Here is a 20988-nt window from a genome sequence, read left to right as displayed (position 1 = left end):
TTTTTTAGATATACATGACAGTAGAGTGTATTTTGGCATATTATATATACATGGAGTATAACTTATTCTAATTAGGATCCCGTTCTTGTGATTGTACATGATGTGGAGTTTCACTGATGGTGTACTCATATGTGAACACAGGAAAGTTTATTCCACTGCCTTTCCTATTTGTATCCCACCTTTATCTGTATTCCCCTTTGTCTAATCTACTGAATTTCTCTTCTTCCCCTCCCCGCTTGTTGTGTGTTAGCATCTGTATATCAGAGAGAACATTCAACTTTGTTTTTTGGGGATTGATTTATTTCACTTAGCATCATAGTTTCAGATCCATTCATTTATAGGCAAAAGTCATAAAGATATTCTTTCTTATGGCTGAGCAATATTCTATTGTGTGTGTATATATACATATATATGTGTATATATGTGTGTATTATATATATATATGTATATATATATATATATATATATATATATATATATATGTGTGTGTGTGTGTGTGTGTGTATATCTCTCACAATTTTTTTTTATCCATTCATCTGTTGAAGGGAACCCAGGTTAGATCCATATTGTACTTATTGTTCTCCTCATTATAACTGAAGTGGTCCAGATACTTTTCTGTCTTAGACTTTACTCTTGACATTTCCCCTTTCAATCTTCTCAAAATTACTCATCTGGTTTGTTCCCTCATTTCCATTGCTCTTTATTTAAGTGAGAAATTGCCTGGCCAATGTGTTGACTGTTCCTTCTCTTTATTATCCTTCTTCACACTGCCAATCTCCTTTGTTTGCTTCATGTACCTACCTATATTTTATAGGTTCACACACACTATAAGTAATATAACTATATTAAAGTGTATATATAACCTATATAATCATATACATATATTTATACACACATAGCATACTGATGTTGTTAATTGCCTAGCCTCCTCCATTAGAGTATAAGCTCTATAAAGTCAAGGATTTTTACATTTTGGTCATCTGTACTTCCGCAGCACCGAAAATAGAACCTGTTAAATGAAAGAAACATCTTGTATGTATCATTCATGTATAGACACATATGCATTTATACATACATATATGCTGGATAATTATGACTTTTAATGGTATAATCAAAATGAAAATGCTGGATTTTAAAGAATCCTTAATGAAATATAATCAAGAACTCACCTTGTGAATAACATGCTAATTTTTCACAATGCACAATACCTGTCTTAAACATAAGTAATATGATTTGGGGCAAAATACAATTGCATTTCTCCACTGAGAAGTTTTACTTTTTTTTGTCAGTGGTGTTAAAAAAAATAACATTTGGTAGATATCTCTTGCGCCCATTATTAACATTGTAATGATTTCCTGGGAGAATGCCAGTGTAAGTGGCATTGCAAATGTCCTGAACTTTACAAAATATATTAGGACACCACAGAAGTTCCACTATCTTTGTTGAAAAGAACATTTTAAGCAAGTTCATTGTTAATTTCTAAACTGAGTATAGAAAATGCATTATCTAATGTAAGCAATCAGTATCTTTTGGTTGTATGTAAAAAGCTAGGAAAAGCTTTATTCTGTTAGTTGGATAAAATTCCCTCCCCTGGTGCTTGGTATGCAAGAAGTGTATCAAAACAGACACTTTTCTGTGAGATTTTACTTGCAAATTAAGCTCTGTAGACTGATTTGCTTCCTGGTTCCATAGAATATTTTTCTTTTCATTAATTCACCCTGTATACATATTCAACCTATTGTTTAAGATACTCTCTTTTGGGATTCTTAGGAGTATTGTTTGGATGGGCATGATTTGCAATATGTTATCATTCTAGAACTTTGTAGCTGCTTATCTCTATTTATTGGAAGGCTTATTTCCATTTGCTGTTCTGCTACTAATCAGAAAAGGGAAAGCTAGTCTTTTCTGTAGCATAGAAAACTTTCATGTGGTTGGCTTTTTTCTTTCTTTTAAAAAAAAAACTCCCATTCTCTTCAGTTACTTTACAATGAAACCATTGTTTTTATTTTCTTTTATTACCTGTAGGCCCAGTGGACAGTTGGAAAACTGAATTGCCCTTTCTGTGGGGCCCGTTTAGGGGGCTTTAATTTTGTCAGCACTCCAAAATGTTCCTGTGGCCAGCTTGCAGCTGTACATCTCTCCAAGAGCCGGACTGATTATCAACCAACAGAGGCAGGCAGACTAATGAGACCATCGCTGAAATACTTGTCACATCCTAGAGTTCAGTCAGGTTGTGACAAGGAAACTCTGCTGACAGGTGGTGGCTCCAAAAGCAGAAATTACAGGCTTTTAAACATGGCCCAAAATAATAATGGCCTTGGAAGATTAACAGAAGCACTGTGCCTGGAGGTGCGATCGACATATTTTGAGATGAAGAATGAAAAATTGCTCTTCAAAACATCAGATCCAAAATACCAGCTTTTTGTTCCCCAGCTTATGTCTGGCAGGTGCACGGCAAGAGCTTTTCATAGAAAATCACATAGTTTGGATCTGAACATCAATGAGAAACTGACTTTATTACCCACTTTATATGAAATACATAGTAAGACGACTGCCTATCCCAGGCTAAATGAAACACGGCCTGTTTCCCTTGCAGGCTTGCCTTTACAGTCCAGTAAAAATAGCTGTTCCTTTCAGAATCCATCCAGTTTTGATCCTGATATGCTGCTGCAAAGATTTTCAGTGGCTCCCCGTGAGACCCAGACACAAAGAGGAGGAGAATTTCAGTGTGGTCTAGAAGCTTCTTCAGTGTATTCTGACCACACTAATACTAACAACCTGTCTTTCCTGATGGACCTGCCCTCAGCCGGCAGGAGCATGCTGGAGGCCTCAGACCAAGAGGAGCACCTTTCTGCTCTGGACTTCTTGCGCTCAGCCAGTTTTTCATTGGGCACCATTAATCAGAGGCTGAATAAGAGAGAAAGGAGCAAGTTGAGGAATCTAAGAAGGAAACAACGAAGGCATGAAAGATGGCTACAGAAGCAGGTAATTTTTAAAATAAGAGTTTACTAAAAATTCTGAATTTACAAGTATTGGAATTTGGGGAGTAGAGCTAACTTTCAATATTTGTATTAAAAAAACGGAGTTTCAATTTTTGAAGTGACATTTTTCTCTAGGTACACTTAATTATGTAGCCCTACTATAACTGCCATGTAAAAACCAATTTCTATGTTTTTCTTATGTTTAGAAAAAGCGTCTTCTGTGTACTTTTTCTCAGTTTTAGCTAGTATTATAAAGGAAGATTAATTTCATTATATTGAAACTGAATTGTTTATCACAAACATTTTAATTTTATTATGTGCTAGGATTATTTTGCAGTAATTTTATTTCAGGTTAAGTTGGAAAAAAGTTTTCTAAATTCAAATCATGTAACAAATTCATTCACTTTTCATCACATCATTTAAATGGTTATTTTCTAAAAACTTTAATTATGTGCTCATATGATTGATATATGATTAACTGTGCTAACTGATGAACATTATCTAAAGGGTAATTTTCCTTACTGTAATTTTATAGAACAGTTTGCTTTTCTATGATTTGAACTTCTTGTGTGCCCCATAATAATATGTTCCAAGGTGATATGTGTAAAAGGACTGCATGATAAATGTGAAAAACAGTTAAAACCAATGAATGAGGTGCTATAAAAATTTAGAAGTTTGATGACTGATATATTTCTGTATGAACTGTTTTTGTAAATTGCCTGTATTATTTGCTCATTAGTAGGATTGATAATTCTAATTAATTAATGTGTTGAATGTTAACACTATCCACAGCACCAAAATATAGAAAGCTGCAACTTCATATAATAGTTCATTCTTTTTAAAGACAGTTAAGTGAGTCCTGTATGGCTTGTTATCCTAATCACAGACTCAATAAAACAAAATAACTGCAATGAGTGCTTCCGTCAGATTAGATGATTTTTTTCATCTTTCAGTTACATAGTATAATAATAATTATAGATAATTATTTTTGACTGGTTGCTAATAAGAACATTTAAGTTTGGTTTATGTGCAAGTGATGATGATGTTATGTTGAAATATACTTTATAGAATGTAAAAATTAATATATTATCATTATACTATACTGCATATTATAATTTACTAAAGCTGTAAAATTCAAAATGTTTATTGAGAATTTGACTTATGCCTAGATAAATTGGAAATGATCATATGTTAAGTGATCAAATAAGAAAATCCTTAAGAACAATGTGGAAAGCTCTGAAATAATTTTCTTCCAAATGGAAATTTAAAAGAAGTATGAAAATCATATTTACTTTATTCTGTTAATAAATAATGTGTTTGTTTAGTTTTGGGGTTAGGTACTTCTGAAAATATCAATTATATTATTAATTATTTTCCAGCATAGAAATGCTCTATTTTACACAGTTTAGAGCTAAACAACAACATTTGTGTTTTTTTGTGTTTGTTTTTGTATAGAAGTTACTTTTTTATTTACATACATACTTTTGACCAATTTGCTTATCTAATTAATCAGAATTAGGGAATATTAGACCTGTGACAAGGTTTGTATGGGGAATGGCACTGTAGAATCCTAATAGGTTTGATTGGTTGCACAAGAGCTATAAGCAAACAAATGCCCAATGTCTCTTGAGCAGAAAATTTAAAAGAGTAGAGCAAAAGAGTAGAGAAATTTTGTGAGTTGCTGATATAAATACACACCATTGTTAGAGCCAGGAAAAAATAATTTTAAAGTTAATTATGCTAAATCAAGCAAAAAGACAAATTCTATCAAGTTAATATCTGAAATAAATTAATGGCTAATTATTCAGCTAATTACATGCTTAATAAAGATAAATTCTGTAAAGATTTACCAAATGCTCGTTTTAGATATCATGCTTTTGGGTAATGACTTTGGTACAGATACTGTCTTTTTTTAAAGATAAGAATAAAATATATAAAAGTACTAGTTACTGTTGTTAATATTTTCTTAAAATGTTTTATATATTTTAATTGAAGTAAAATTGTACATATTTATGGGTAACGTGATGTTTTGACCCATATATATATATTGTGTAATATTTAAATAAGGGTGAGCATATCTGTCTTCTGAAATGTTATTAATGATAAAATCATTCAAAATCCCTCTTCTGGACTGGGAATGTAGATCAGTGGTAGAGCCTTTGCCTAGCATGTGTGAGGTCCCTGGTTCAGTCCTGAGTAAACCCCCCCGCCACACACACACACACAACACACTGTTCAAAATCCCTCTTCTACCTTTTTTGAAATATGTAGTACATTATCATTACCTATTGTCATCATATTGTGCAAAAGAATACCAGAAGTTATTTCTCCTGTGAGTGAATACCCATTGGTCAACTTTTACCACTCCCCTCTTTCCCTTGCCAGCCTCCAGTTAAAACTATTCTACTCTCAACTTCTGAGATCAGTTTTTATATTCTGTATGTATAAGTAGGATCAAATGATGTTTTCTTCTCTGTCTGACTTAATGACCTCTAGTTTCATCCATTTTATACCAATACTGAGCTTTTTATGACTGCATAATATTCCATCACATATATTGTTTACATGCTTTTTTCTTTATCCATTCATCTGGTGATAGACACTCAGGCTGTTTCCATTTCTTGGCTATTGTGAATAGTGCCTTAATAAACATGGAAGTACAGATATCTCTTCAACACACTGATTCTGTCTCTTTTGGACACAAACCAACTAGTGAGATTGCTGGATCATATGGTGTTTCTATTTTTAAGTTTTTGAGAAATCTCCATATTGTTTTCCATAATGATTGTACTAATTTACATTTCCACTAATAGTATGTAAGAGTTCCCTTTTCTCCATTTCCTTACCAACCCTTATCTTTTGTCTGTTTGATAATAGCCATTCTAACAGGCATGATGTCTCATTGTGTTTTTTTATATTAATATAATTTATTAAGGTGTAATGGAACAATTAACCTACTAGTTACATATTTATTTCATTGTATGTAATAGCATAATCTCCAAATTGATGAAAATAGAAAACAGCATTTTAGACTCAAAGGAGGTTTTGAATCTGTAAATCTGTGTGAAAAAGGCTGAATGAGAAACTGAATTGAAAGTGATATATAATCTTAAATTACAATAAACATGCAAATGTTTTATCTCTCAATAACTCATTAATATGGTAAAAAAGTTTCCTCAAAATTACTAAAATTTAAATTACCTAAAATATGGTATAATTAGATTGTGGTTTTGATTTGCATTTCTTAGATGATTTGAGGGGCTGAGTGTTGTTTTCATATATCTGTTGGCTATTTGTCGTCTTTTGAGGAATTTCTGTTTAAATTGATTGCAGGTTTTTCAATGGGTTATTTATTTATTTTTGCTAGCGAGCTTTTGGAGTTTCTTATATATTTTGTATATTGATCACTTATCAGATGTATGGTTTACAAATACTTTTTTTCCATTCTGTAGGTTCTTCCTTTATTCTGTTGTTTCCTTTGCTGTGCAGAAGCTTTCTAGTTTGTATAATTCCATCTGTCTAGTTTTGCTCTCATTTTCTGTGTTTTTGAGATCTTAACCAAAAAATATTTGCCCTGAAATATTTATTCATCTTTTCTTCTAGTAGTTTCTACTTTTTTTTTTTTTTTGGTACCAGGGATTGAACTCAGGGGCACTTAACCACTGAGACACATCCCCAGCCCTATTTTGTATTTTTATCTAGAGACAGGGTCTCACTGAGTTGCTTAGTGCCTTACTTTTGCTGAGGCTGACTTTGAACTCACAATCCTCCTGCCTCTGCCTCTCCAGAAGCTGGGATTACAGGCAGGTACCACCATGCCTGGCAGTAGTTTTTACTTTTTAGTATTGCTTTAGAATTTAGAAGTCTTTAATCCATTTTGAGTTTGTTATTATATATTGTAAGAAATAGGGCTCTAGTTTCACTCTTTTGAATATGGATATTCAATTTTTCCAGCACCATTTATTGAAGGGACTGATCTTTCCACAGTGTATGTTCTTAGCACCTTTGTTGAAGATTTGTTGTGTGTGGATGCATGGGTTTACTTCTTGGCCTAGTGTTCTTTTCCATTTGACTATATGTCTGTTTTTATACCAATACCCAGCAGTTTTGATTACTATAACTTCATAGTGTATTTTGAAGTCAGATAGCTTAATCTTTCCTGTTTTGTTCTTTTTGCTGAAGATTGCTTTGGTTATTTTATTTTTTTATGGTTCTATACAGATTTTAGGATTTTTATTTATTTATTTATTTATTTTTGGTGAAGAATGTCACTGGTACTTTGTTAGGAATTGCCTTATGTTTGTGTGGTATGGACATTTTAATAATATTTGTCCTTCCAATCCATGATCATAGGATGTCTTTCTATTATGGTTTTTTCTTGTTGTTGTTGTTGTTGTTGTTGTTGTGTGTGTATCCTCTTCAGTTTTTTAAAATCAATGTCTTATAGTTTTCATTGAAAAGGTCTTTTTAACATATTTTTTAAAAATTTTAATTAATTGGCTAGGAAATCTGGATTTCTGACTATCATTTGACATTTTTAATGAATTATTTTGTAAGTTAGAAATCTTTCAGTGGCATATACCATGATATAAAGTGTTCATGTCACTATAAAATTATTTAAACATTTAAAGATTAGAAATGTAAATGAAATTGATGGTGAAGTAGATACTACAGCCAGTTTTGTGTGTTTCTTCAGCAAAAGTTAACTGAGCATCAATTTTGGGGAAAGACATAGTGCTAAGCTGTATTTAAACCAGAAAACTTCTTTTATATTCAGAATAGTTCTTCTTTTCATAATTACCATGTAATAAAATTTATTCCTAATATGTAGCTTTAGGTTTATATAAAGATCATCCCAATCCCCATTGGGATGATACAGAACTGTTGCATCATCCCCCAAACTCCTTTGTTCTGATCACCTTTAAAATCATACCTTTGTCCATCCTTAATCCCTGAAAACAACTGCTCTGTTCTCCATTACCATAGTTTTGTCAAATGATAATTTATACAAAAATATAATGTTATAATAGAACCATATAGTAAACTTAGGATTGACTTCATTTACTTAGCGAATGTGAATGCATCCAAATTGTTGCATACATTACAGTTTGTTCTTTTTAAATTGCTTGGTAGTATTGCATTGTATGAATGAACCACAGTTTTTTATTATTCAATAAATAGGACAGCAGGTAGGTTGTTCCAGGTTTTGACAATTATAAATAGAGATGTTATAAACATTTATGTGCATATATTTTTTGTGAACCTAATTTTTCATTTTTCTAGGGTAAATTCTCAGGAGTGGGATTGCTGGATCATATGGTAAGTGTCTATTTAACTATATAAGAAACTCTCAAATTGTTTTCCAGAATGGTTATTTTCTTTCTATATAGTTTTGAAAGTTCTTTATATATTTTTGCTACAAGTTCTAAATTAGATATATGATTTGTAAATATTTCCTCTCAGTGTGTAGCTTGTGTTTAATTATATTAACAGTTTTTTTCCTGCATAGCAAACATGCTTAATTTTGATTATGTCCAGTTTCTCAAAAAAAATTGTTTAATGGATCATGCTTCCAAAAGCATGTCATATGGAAGAACTCTGCCTTACCCTAGGTTATAAAGATTTTTTTCTATGGTTTCTTCTAAAAGTTTTATAGTATTATGTTTTACATTGAAATTATTTACTTTGTATTGATTTTTTAAAATAAAGTGTGAAGTTTAAGTCAAGACCCATTATTTTACATAGAGGTTCAAAGTTTCAAGTACATTTTGTTGAAAACTGTGTCCTTTCTCTGTTGAAATGCTTTTGCAACTTTGTCAAAAATTAATTGGATATATATCTGTGGATCTAGTTTTGGATCTTCTGTGATGTTCAGTTCATCTTTAATTCTGCCCTTTTATCAGTAGCCCTTTTTCTTGTTTGTTAGAGTTTTATAGTAAATCATAAAGTAGGATATTGTGAATTCTTCAACTTTATTGTTATTTTTCAAAATTGTTTTACCTATTGTAGTTCTTTTTATTTTCCATATAAAATTTAGAATGAACCTGTTTGTATTTGCAAAAATTCTGTTGGGATTTTGGTTGGAATCATATTAAATCTATAGATCAACTTGGAAAGAATTGAAAACTTTACTTTGCTGATTTTCCAAGACTATAAGCATGGAACATCTTTCCTTTTATTTAAGTCTTTGATTTCTCATCATTATTTTGCAGAGTTGGCATTCAGAATATGTATGTTTATTTAGAATTATACATAAGTATTTTTTTCTTTTTGGGGAGAAGTTATTGTTGAACACTTTGACTTAAAATTATATATTGTTAGTGTTTAAAAGTACTACTTTTGTTTTGATTTTATATCTTGTGATGTTGGTAGTACAAGTCTTTGATATATTTTGTCATTTTATCCCCAAGTATTTATATTTTTAATGCAATTGGTTTTTGTATGATCTTGCATGCTTACAATCTTTTTACTGTCACCTTCTAGTAATAGTTTTTTTTGTAGATGTCACTGAATTTTCTACTTAGATGGTCATCGTATCTGCAAATGAAAAGTCTTACTTCTTCCTTTTTAATGTAGATATTTTTCTTTTTCTACTTCTTATGATATTGCACTGGTTAGCAGAAAAACATTCAATCTTTCACCTGTGTGATGCTATTTGTTGATAGTTGTAGCATTTTTTTAAAAAAATATTTTTTAGTTGTAGATTGATGCAATACCTTTATTTTATTTGTTTATTTTTATGTGGTGCTGGAGATTAAACCCAGTGCCTCATGCATGCTAGGCAAGTGCTCTACCACTCAGCCACAACCCTGGCCTCAGTTGGAGCATTTTTACTGAAGAAGTTTTCTTTTATTTCTAATTTAAAGATAATTTTATCATGAATGGATGTTGAATTTTATCAAATGCTTTTTCTGCATTATTTGATATTATCATGTGTTTTAAATGTTTAGTATTAATTATAAGTTATTGAACCAATCCTACGTATCTACAGTAAACCTCACTTAGTTATGTTGTAATATTCTTCTTATTGCTGGATACTATTGGTTATGATTCGATAATAGGTTTTGAGATTTTTTGGGGGGGGCTTCTGCTTATGAAGGATATTGGTTTGAAATTTTCTTTTTTTTCTGCTGTTATTGTCTGTTTGGGGTATTAGAGTAGTGCTGGCCTTTTAAGTTCTCTTCTGTTCTGTTTTCTGGAAAATATTGTGGAGAATTAATATTATTTTTTTAAAGAGAGAGAGAGATATTGAGATTTTAATATTTATTTTTTAGTTTTCGGCAGACACAACATCTTTGTTTGTATGTGGTGCTGAGGATTGAACCCAGGCCGCACGCATGCCAGGCGAGTGCACTACTGCTTGAGCCACATCCCCAGCCCGAGAATTAATATTATTTTTACTTAAACATTTAGTAGTGAAACTATCTGGGTAATGTTGTGAAGATAATGCAAAAAGTTACCATATGCCCCACACCTACTCTTCCTTACTTTAATTAATATCTTACATTAATAGGTCTATTTGTCACAACTAATGAATCAATATTATACATTATTAATTATTATAATTATTTATTAATCAGTTATTCAGATTTTCTTTCTTTCTCTCTCTCTCTCTCTCTCTCTCTCTCTCTTTCTTTCATTGAGGATCTCATCTAGGAGACCACCTTACATTTAAGTTGTCATGTCATTTCTCTTGACTCTTACAATTTCTCAGACTTTTCTTGTTTTTGATGATTTAACAGTTTTGAGGCGGACTGGCTAGATATTTCATAGAATGCCCCTTACCTGGGATTTGTCAGAGGATTTTCCTATATTTAGATTAGAGTAATGGTTGTGTCATTGGTTCCCCAAATCATCTCACATTTGGTGTTTTGCCAAGAGAATCAGCATATGATCACGTTCAGTTGTGTTTTATTAAAGTTAAAGGATACAGATTATTATTAGCTAAAGGAAAATGTACATGGGGCAAAATCTGCAGTAAGCAAGCACAGGATTTCAAGAATCCTCTTCCTGTGGAGTCACATAGAATGTGCTTAAGTTTTCAAACAATATATTGTGAAAGGTTTTAAATACCAGGGAAGTTAATAGACTTAGCACCTATTGGGAGCTGGTCATGTAGGCACCTACTGCTTAGCTAATACAAAATTTCAGATTCCTGAAAGTAAAGTAGGTGTTCAGTATAAATTGCATTGCTTGTACAAGCAAATTAGGTGCATTGAACCTCTCATCACTTATGGTGGGAACCCTCCCCAAATTTAAGGTCCTGAATTAAGGGCAGATCTGGTAAGTGCAGATAGGCCTGTTGTATTAATTCCTCTCTGAATATGGAATTTTAGGAGGAAGACCACTGAGATAAAATGCCATTGTCATTACTTTACAAGAACACATACTATCAACATGATTTAGCACTGTTGATGTTAACTCAGAAATGTTTTATAACAGAAAAGAATGCTAATTAGTTTTCTATTGCTGCTCCAACAAATTACCACAAACGTAGTAGCTTAAAACAACATATTGTATCATGTTATAGTTTGGAGGTCACAAGTCTGAAAATGGGCTTTATGGAACTAAAATTGAAGTGTTGGTGGGCTGCACTCCTTCTGGAAGCTCTAGGGTAGAATCTGTTCCTTGCCTTTTCCTATTTATAAACTTTGTCCTTATTCCTTGGCTTGTGACCTCCTTTTAGCCGTGGCACTGCTCCAACTCCTGATTTCTTTTATCACATCTTCTTTCTGACATTTAAGGCCTTTATCATGACATTGAACTCATGTGGATAATCCAAAGTAATCTCCCCATTTGAGGTCCTTAATTTAATCCTGACTGCCACATCCCATTGGCCATTGTAAGGTAACATATTTACAGGTTTCAGGAATTAGAATATGGACATCTATGCAATGGTAGCTAGAGTCATGATTCTGCTTACCTCACTTTATTATATGCCAGATATTTTGCTGAGTGCTTTATTTCATTTAATCCTGTCACCATTTTATGAGATAATTTCTGTTATTATCTCTATTTTATACATGCAGAAATTGAGGCTCAGATAGGTTGAATAATTTGAATAATGTGATAACATATCTAGGTCCCAAAGTTTATGTTCTTAACCGTTAATCTACATCCTGTTGAGAAAGTTTTTTCCCCCATTTAATTTTTCTTTGATGTTTCAGAAAACATTTTCTATCATATACTTTTATTCTTTTTCATTATTTCCTTCATTTAACTAATTCTCTTTTGGTAGTTTACTCTTTGCTAGAAATTGCATCAATGAATGAAATATCATCCTTTCCCTCACAGACCTTTGAGTCAAGGAGGATGACACATGAATTTCAGTGATCATTTTCTTGTGCATTTGCATAAATGCCATATTACAGATAACTTTGGCTAATGTTTACTTAATATTGGATTGCTTTCACCAAGACCTTGGGTTGCAACTGAGAGTTTTAGAGCAGTCACAAAATAAGATTGATTGGGAGAGGGTAGGGAAAACATATAGAAATGGGAAAGTTGATTACAGACAGGAGGGAAATAGTCAGTTTATAAAGAATTATGATGTAATAGTTAGAAACTCATGTTAGATTTTGAGGATACTGTGTAGCTTCTAGAGAGTTCTGAGAAGCACCAATCCCAGTATACATTCAGAAGTCAGTAAACCTCAGAGGTTTAATTGGACAAATAAATAATGTAGCCAATGCTCCAGGCATGGTAAATGATTTGAGAATAAAGGCTTACAGTAGTTCTTAACCCTGATTTTGAGATGAAATCTCTTCAGGAGCTTGAAAAAATCCAGTACTCTAGGCTGTATGAGATTATGCTTTAGTTGTCTATGTTGTGTGTGTGTGTGTGTGTGTGTGTGTGTGTGTTTGTGGGTGTGTATACATGCGGCAAGTATACGCACATACATACACACATACAGTAGACATGGTATGAATATTTATGTCCGAATAACATTTGGTATGTTCAGATAACTTTCCTTAGCATGGAATTGAGAGAATGAGAATTTTGATTAGGAACAAGGGAGAGGAGAGCAATAGAAGGGAGAAGGTATGGTGGTGAGAGTGATGACAGCAAGTTAGTTTTGATGAGCATTACCGTATTCTAGGTACAGTATAAAGCGTTTTACTGATATTAGCTGATTTACATGAGCTATTCTGTCACTAGAACATAGAGAAGCTTTGAGAATGGCAAGCTTTGTTAGAGGAGAGGCACTGTGATCTCCTCAGTCACTGTGAGTGGAGAGAGAGAACAACAGAGATATACAATATCTTCTGCATGTGCTGTGGTTCCAATGTGTGACCTTCAAACTTCTGCTGTTCCTAATGAATAGTTTGAAGAGGTGGGGTGCTTAGGCCAGGAGAGCTCCTTCCTTGTTTATTGGAATAAGGTCCTTATAAAAAGGCTCCTTGCAACATTTGGCTTGCTTTTCCCTTGACCTTCCACCTTCTGCTCTATGAAGCAACAGAAGGAAGGCCCTTATCAGACTAAATGCCAGTGTCTTGATCTTGTACTTCCCAGCCTCCAGAACTGAGAAAAATGAATTTTTATTCTTCATAAATCACAGTTTCAGATATTCTGTTAGAGAAGCACAAGTGGACTAAAACACTAAGTTTGTGTAAGGATAACTTGTTTGGGGATGGAAAAAATATTAGAATAGTCAGTGAGCTAATCCCAGAATGATATGGAAAGCTGAAACCTATCCTTACAGGACGCAGCTTAGTGTACAGGACACAGCTTAGTGCTTGCTGTGTTTGATGAGCAGAACTAGGTAATAACTTCAGTGCTTTTGACCTTGTGTGCACCAAGAAGACTATTTTCTTGTTTTTATTCTAAATCTTCACATTTAGCTTTATTTACAAATAAACAAGCAAAAAAAAAAATCAATCATTTCTTTTTCTCCCTCATTGTTCTGTTACTGCACTTGTACATTTTTTAAACCACTTACTGACAGGCACCTCCTGTCCTGTTTGGATCTCCTTAAAATTTGCCCCATGATGAGATGAAAGTCCCACCTATTCTTCTCACATGTGGAGGTCTGACAATATCAGCTTCCACATGCCCCCGAAATGGGGAGTGCCTAGAAGCCTGTGTTTTGATGTGACCAACTGTAATTGGTATTGCCTGGGCTTTCTTTTGTAAACTAATATTTTAAAGTTGATTTTTAATTTTAGAAACAATATGAAAATGTGGCAGTTTTGCAGACAATGCAGAAAACTGAATATATCATTTTAAATTATCATTTAAATGCCTATTTTAAGAGAGTGGTTACTTATTCAGGGGAAGAGGATGTGATCTGGGGTGCTATATGGAGGGCTATAACTCTATTATGTTTTATTTCTTAAACTGGGCAGTGTTATCACAGATGTTATTATTTGGTTCATTTTGTATGTCTCTAGTAGGTAATAAAACATTGAAGATTCAGTTATAAATTATACCATTCTAATAATGTCATTACATTTTTATTCATTACTTTGCCACAGAGTCTTAGATAGCTCATTGGTGCTGAGAGCCACGGCCGAGTCTGTATGGCCCCTGGCATTTTGCCAACAGTATTGATTGACAGGCGAGGCATTACTATCCTCCTCTGCCGCAACTTTTGAGTTCTCGCACTATTTTGGAGTTCTCGTGGGGATTTCCGGGGATTCCCCGAGAGTTCCCATTGGTTGGGGAAGTGCAGGAGGAGGGATTTCCGAGAGAGATATTTCCGGCTGGGGGTTTTTCCTGGAGAAGCCTCGTGGCGTTCGGGAGGATTCCCCGGGAGCTGTGTGAAGTGTTTTCCTGCAGTTTGAAAATAAAGTTTGTTCCTGCTTCAGTGGCTCGTGATTTGTGCCCAGCCAGACTGTGGCAGATGGTGGCCTGTTACGGGGAGCCCCGGGACACTCGGGGGTAAGTGACGAAAAAAAGCTGCCCGTCCATAGATAGGACGGGGGCAATCTGCTCGTCCCTAGGCAGATAGGGCAAGAGGAAAAATGGTCATTTCAAGAAAATGGAGAAGATTGATACAGTATGTTTGTGTCTTGTTTTGTCTCAGTGTATTGTATTGTCTTTGTGATGAAAATATGGAAGGGGTGAGAAGTAAATTTCTAAGAGAAGAAGGCACCCCAGTGGAACCAAGAATAGTTAGGGCATGTGTTGATAAGAGCCCAGGAACTCTAGTCAGAAAGAAAAAGAAAGTTCAGAAGAAGAAGGATTATCAGGAAAAAAGTTGCAGCAAAAGGCTATTACTAAATACTTTTCGTTACCGGAGGGTGCGTGAAGCGGAGAGGCGGCTGCCGAGTGTGCAAGCCGGTCACAGCGCAGCAAGGATTTTCCAAGAGGCGGCGGCGACTGGCCCTTCCCCGCCTCCTGGCCAGGGAGCTGGCTCTTCCACTGCCGCGAGCCCAAATCTAGACCTGACCTGGAGGCACAGTCTCGCAGGCTCTTGCTCCCTGTGCCCAGTAGCAGTTTGAGTCCGGGACACTCCCCAGGGCCATCTGGGGCTGCCCAGGCACTACAGCCAGCAGAAGATGCTACTGGTGTCCCTGATGTTTGGTCATTTTCAATGCCAATAACTAAGCTACAATGGTTCTCCCACACCTGGAAGCTGATGAGTAATGAGCACTATTAATGCTTATTTCAAATGCAAAAAAACCTTGAGATAATGTACTAAATTGTTCAGAAGGTTGTTTTCTTAGTAGAATGCTACAGGATTTTCTTTAGCCATCCGGAGTTCCTGCCTTCGTCCCAGTGCCGGTAAAGACCAAGGTGGAAGAATTTCCAGTGTTGCTGAAAACCGGACGAGACTTCGGCTGAGAAACAGACGAGACTTCGGATCAAGCTAGCTGCCTGCAGAACTTACCTGGACTGTGATTTAAGCTAGCTGCCTGCAGAACTTACCTGGACTGTGATTTACCTGGACTGTGAGTTAATCTATTGAGACACTGCTTTACCTGGACTGAGACAACAAACTGTAATCTACAACAAATTGTAACTCGGTATCTTTGCTAACGGTGTCATTGCTGGTATAATTTTTCCAAGGGCTTCTTGCATGGAGCCATCAATTGGCTTGGTATTGTGGCATTTTGTATCCTCCCTTTCTGTTTGTAGCAGGTTATTTATGGTGTTTCTGTAAAAACCACTATGGTCATTATTTAAATTAAACAAAAGGGGGAAATGTTAGAGTCTATAAACAAGTCAAAATAACACCTGGCATTTTGCCAGGGGAATGTTAGAGTTCGTAAACAAGTCTGGATGGTGCCTAGCAAAATGCCAGAGGGAGTGATTTGAGAAGTAACAAAAACAAGCCATTAAGTGTGGAAATTCTTTATTGGTTGACTGATGTATCTAGTTTATGCTAATTAGATAAGCTGTGTGGAATGTATAAATACTGCTCCTGTCCTGCAATAAACGGCTTCCACTCCTGCTGTATCAACGTACACAAGTTATTCGTCACCCCCCGATTATTTTGCTGCAGCCGGACTGCGGCACATTGGTGGTTTTTTTTTCCTTCTTTTTATAAAGCTTGAGGGGAAATAGAGATAATATAGGCAATTATTATTTTACCTAAGAAATTTAACTTCTAAATAATACTTTTCTAATATGCCATCAGAATAAAAATTGAATATTTCATAATGAGTGACCACAAATTTCCACTAAATAATGATTATCTATGCTACACTAAATGTGCTAATCAGCTCCTGAATTCTGTGATTTTATGAACTATGCTTATTTATAAAAGTTAAATGGATCATCTTCTTTTCCAACACCAGAGGGCACCAAATCTCCTCTAGGACCAAAATAATCACAACATTTCTTTCCATCAAAAAAATTCATATATTGGGGTAGAATATAGAATGGTATATTTTTGAGTTTCTTGAGAGTTTACAAAAGAGATTTTGTGTGTTGTGAGAAGGAGTTTTCAGAATTATAATAAGGTGTTCTCTTCCTGTCATCAGCTAAGAATCCATCAGCACTTTTGCTAAATTATTTTTCAGAGACATTTGTTATGTGTTTGTTTTGAGAGAATGAAACAGCTACCTTGGGTTAATACTTGGGATAACATTTTTAAGGATCTGTAAATATGTTTATTCATTCTGTTTTTAAGTTTCAAGTGTCATGTGCAATTTAGGCAAGTTCCCTAAATTCAGGATGTAATCATTGATAAGTGTTGTGCTTCAGTGTAGAATATTGAGAGTGAAATGATATAGCCAGTAGGTCACAGAGCACCACTCATACATTGATGTTTAGCAGAGCTTATTAACTTGCATTTGATAAACCATCCTTCCTTCTTTCTTGAATAAAAGGGGTTAGAAAAGTTACCAATACGCCAGCCAATGATTTCTTTTCATTTACTATACTTTTTTGTCCAATTAAACATTCAAAGATATTTTTACATTGTACATCAAATTATTTCTGATTGTTGGATTTTCCTTCTATCTCCAGCCACAACAACTTGTAATCTTTTTAGATTTTCTTATCATTAGCACATACAAATGAGGCAACTCTACTGTAAAACAGCAGCGTAATCTAATGGGATAGATACCAAGTATGTGTTTTAAGAAAATGAAGGTACTAGCTTCCTCTGTATATATAGATGGTGCACTTGTTTCCTGGTGCTGCTGAAACAAATTACCACAAATTTAATTACTTAAAACATTAATTTATTCTGGCTGTGGAGGTCAGCAGTGAGCTCAAAACTAGTATCACCAGGTTAAAATAAGTTTTGTTTGTTTGCTTGTTTGTTTTTTTAGGCTGCATTCCTTTCTGGAGGCTCTTGAGCAAAATTTGTTCTCATGCCTTTTCTACCTTCTAGAGTTGGCCCACCATGTCCGCCCTTTCATCTTCAAAGCCAGCAATAATTGCTGGAGTTTTCCTCATGATGCCATTCTCAGGTTCTGACTCTTCTAACTATGTCTTCCTAATTCAAGGACTCTAGATTACATTAGGCCCACTGAGTTAATCCATGAAAATATCTTTAAGGTCAGCTAATTATCAACCTTGATTCTGCCTTATTATGATTCTCATAATTCCCTACTCCCATTTAACATGATCACAGGTTCCATTTAATAGTATGTGGGCATTTTGTGGGGGAGGACATTATTCTGCCTACATCAGGCCAGCCTTGAAAGAGAAGAGATAACTATCTATAGGTCTTGATGGCTTCTAGAAAAAAAAATGGGTGTTTTCTCCATTACTCACTTACCTTTTTACAAGGTTCTGAAAATAAGTGTGTTTTCTGGCATAGCTCATTAAGTATTCACCATTAACATTATAATTTGAAAGAAATGATTAAAGTCTTGATCATTGAGTCTTGCCTATGTAGGATTAAAGACAATTATGTTTGAATGAGGGATCTGGATCAGGAAAAGCCAGAGGCATAGGTATTGTTTGAAAAGGTGTAGTTGTAGTGGGCCCTGAAGAAAGCCAGAGCTGCCTGTGGTAAAAGATATAGGCAAGATTGACCTGGAGTCAGGTCTGAGTGAAGACACTTTAGACGATAAACCACATCGTATTGATACATAAATAACTCCTAAGTAGCACAAGGCTGTGCTGAAACCTTCAGACTACAAGGGTCCATTTCAATCCATAGAAATTTTAACAGCTATAAACCAGAGGTCTATTAATGGTAAAGGTGATAGCTTTCACTTGGGCTGCCTACATGTTTCATCTGTTATATTTGTTTATGAGCCAATTATCCTAAAATTCCAGTTTTCCTTGTATTCTTTTGAGTCAACTAAGTGTCATAGGAAAGACACTCAGTTTCTTTTCGGATAGTATTTAGTTCATGAGAAATAGATGCCATACATTTGCCTGAGTTTGATAAGAGTTGAACTCTCATTCAATTATACTCATTGGTTTCATAGGTCCTAAAGCAATATGCTAAGTACAGAGACTATAATTTTGAGTTATCCTTTAACCAATAATGGTTTGGGGGAATAGTGTATATTGCAACATTCAAGAGTTTCTTCTTACTTAGGAATGAGTTGCCAAATTCTAGTCTACCAGCAAACTCTGGAACATTCCTTGTAGTTCCTTACTTTCATGCAGTATCATAATCTAGCCTAGATTAGATTGAACATGTTCACTATTTGAGATTAATCTAAAGAGGACAGAAAATAGAGCATATCCGAGCTCTCCAAGAGAGCAAAAGCCTTTACAACTAAAGGAATACTTCATTTTATTGTATTTTGCTTTATTGCACTTTGTAGATACTGCATCTTTACATGTTAAAGGGTTGTGGCAGCCCTGCGGGAGTAAGTCCAACTGTGTCATGTTATTGGACCATGTGCTCACTTGTGTCTATGTGTCATATTTTGGTAATTTGTGCAACATGTCAGCCTTTTTCATTATCATTATGTCTATTATTGTGATCTGTTATCTTTAATATTACTATCATAATTCTTTGGGGATAAACCATTCCCATATAAAACAGTGAACTTAATAAATGTACATGTTCTGACTTCTCCACCGACCAACCACTCCCCCATCACTCTCCCTTTACTTGGATGTCTCTATTCCCTGGGACACTAAAGTATTGAATTTATGTCAGTTAAGAACCCTACAATGGCCTCTAACCATTCAGGTGAAAGAGTTGCACATCTCTCACTTTAAATCAAGAGCTAAAAATTATTAAGCCTAGAGAGGAAGGCATATTTAAATCCTAGATAGGCCAAAAGCTAGGCCTGCCTCTTGTGCCAAATGGTTAGCCAGGTTGCAAATGCAAAGGAAAAGTTCTTGAAGGAAATTAAAAGTGCTACTCCAGTGAACACACAAATGATAAGAAAGCAAAACAGACTTATTGTTGAGATGGAAAAAGTTTTAGTAGTCTGGATAGAAAATCAAACCAGCCACAACATTGTTTTAAGCCAAAGCTTAATCCAGAGCAAGGACCTAATTCTCATCAGTTCTATGAAGGCCAAGAAAAGTAAGAAAGCAGCAAAAGAAAAGTTTGAAGATAGTAGAGATTGGTTCATGAGGTTAAGGAAAGAAACCATCTCTATAAAAATAAAGTACAAAGTAAAGTAACAAGTGCTAATGTAGAAACTGCAGCAAGTTATCCAGAATATCTAGCTAAGAAAATTGATGGATATGACTACAATAAAGAAGAGATTTTTCAGTGTAGAAGAAACAGCTTTACTTTTTAAAAAAAAAATTAATTCCAATTCATTATACATGATAGTAGAATGCACCTTGATACATAATATGTAAATGGAATATAATTTCTCACTCTTCTGGTTGTACATGATGTAGAATCCCACCAGTTGCATAGTTATATATGTACATAGGGTAATGATGTTTGATTCATTCTGTTCTCCTTCCTACTCTACTGCCATACCCTCTCATTATTTTACTCCCCTTTACCTAAAGTAACTATTCTTCCAAAGCCCACCCTCGCCTTACTGTGATTAGCATCCACATATCAGAGAAAACATTCAACCTTTGCTTTTTTGGAATTGGTTTATTTCATTTAGTGTGATATTTTCCAACTCCATCTATTTACTAACAAATGTCATAATTTCATTCTTCTTTAAAGCTAAGTAATATAATTTGTTTCTTGTTCATTCATCTGTTGAAGGGCCCTAGGTTGGTTCCATGGTTTAGCTATTGTGAATAGAGTTGCTATAAACATTGATGTGGCAGCATCACTGTAATATGCTGATTTTAAGTCATTTGGCTATATTCTGAGGAATAGGATAGCTGTGTCAAATGGTGGTTTCATTCAAAGTTTTCTGAGGAATCTCCATACTGCTTTCCATAATGATTGCACCAGTTAGCATTCCCACCAGCCATGTATGAGTGCACCCTACCCCCACATCCTCGCCAACATTTGTTGTTGTTTGTATTCTCAATAATTGCCATTCTGACTTAGGTGAGATGAAATCTTAGAGTAGTTTTGATATGCATTTCTCTGATTGCCAAAGATGGTGAACAGTTTTTTATATATTTGTTAATCAGTTGTATTTCTTTTGTAAACTGTTAAGTTACTTAGCATTTATTGATTGGGTTATTTGATTTTTTTTTTTTTGGTGTTTTT

The 20988-nt window shown here is 34.5% G+C and overlaps 1 protein-coding gene across 1 annotated transcript in view; it reads left to right on the top strand.

The window, feature by feature from the left end:
* The window catches only part of Rnf180 (ring finger protein 180), a 218695-nt gene that overhangs the window by 43447 nt on the left and 154260 nt on the right, over positions 1-20988 (top strand). The window contains exons 4-5 of the mRNA XM_048806108.1: positions 2026-2985; positions 8265-8300. Coding sequence (XP_048662065.1) covers positions 2026-2985; positions 8265-8300 — 996 coding nt within the window. The remainder of the gene's footprint in view (positions 1-2025; positions 2986-8264; positions 8301-20988) is intronic.

Source organism: Marmota marmota, unplaced genomic scaffold (genome assembly GCF_001458135.2).
Source record: "Marmota marmota marmota unplaced genomic scaffold, marMar, whole genome shotgun sequence".
NCBI lineage: Eukaryota > Metazoa > Chordata > Mammalia > Rodentia > Sciuridae > Marmota > Marmota marmota.
This window is presented reverse-complemented; position numbering and strand designations above follow the sequence as displayed.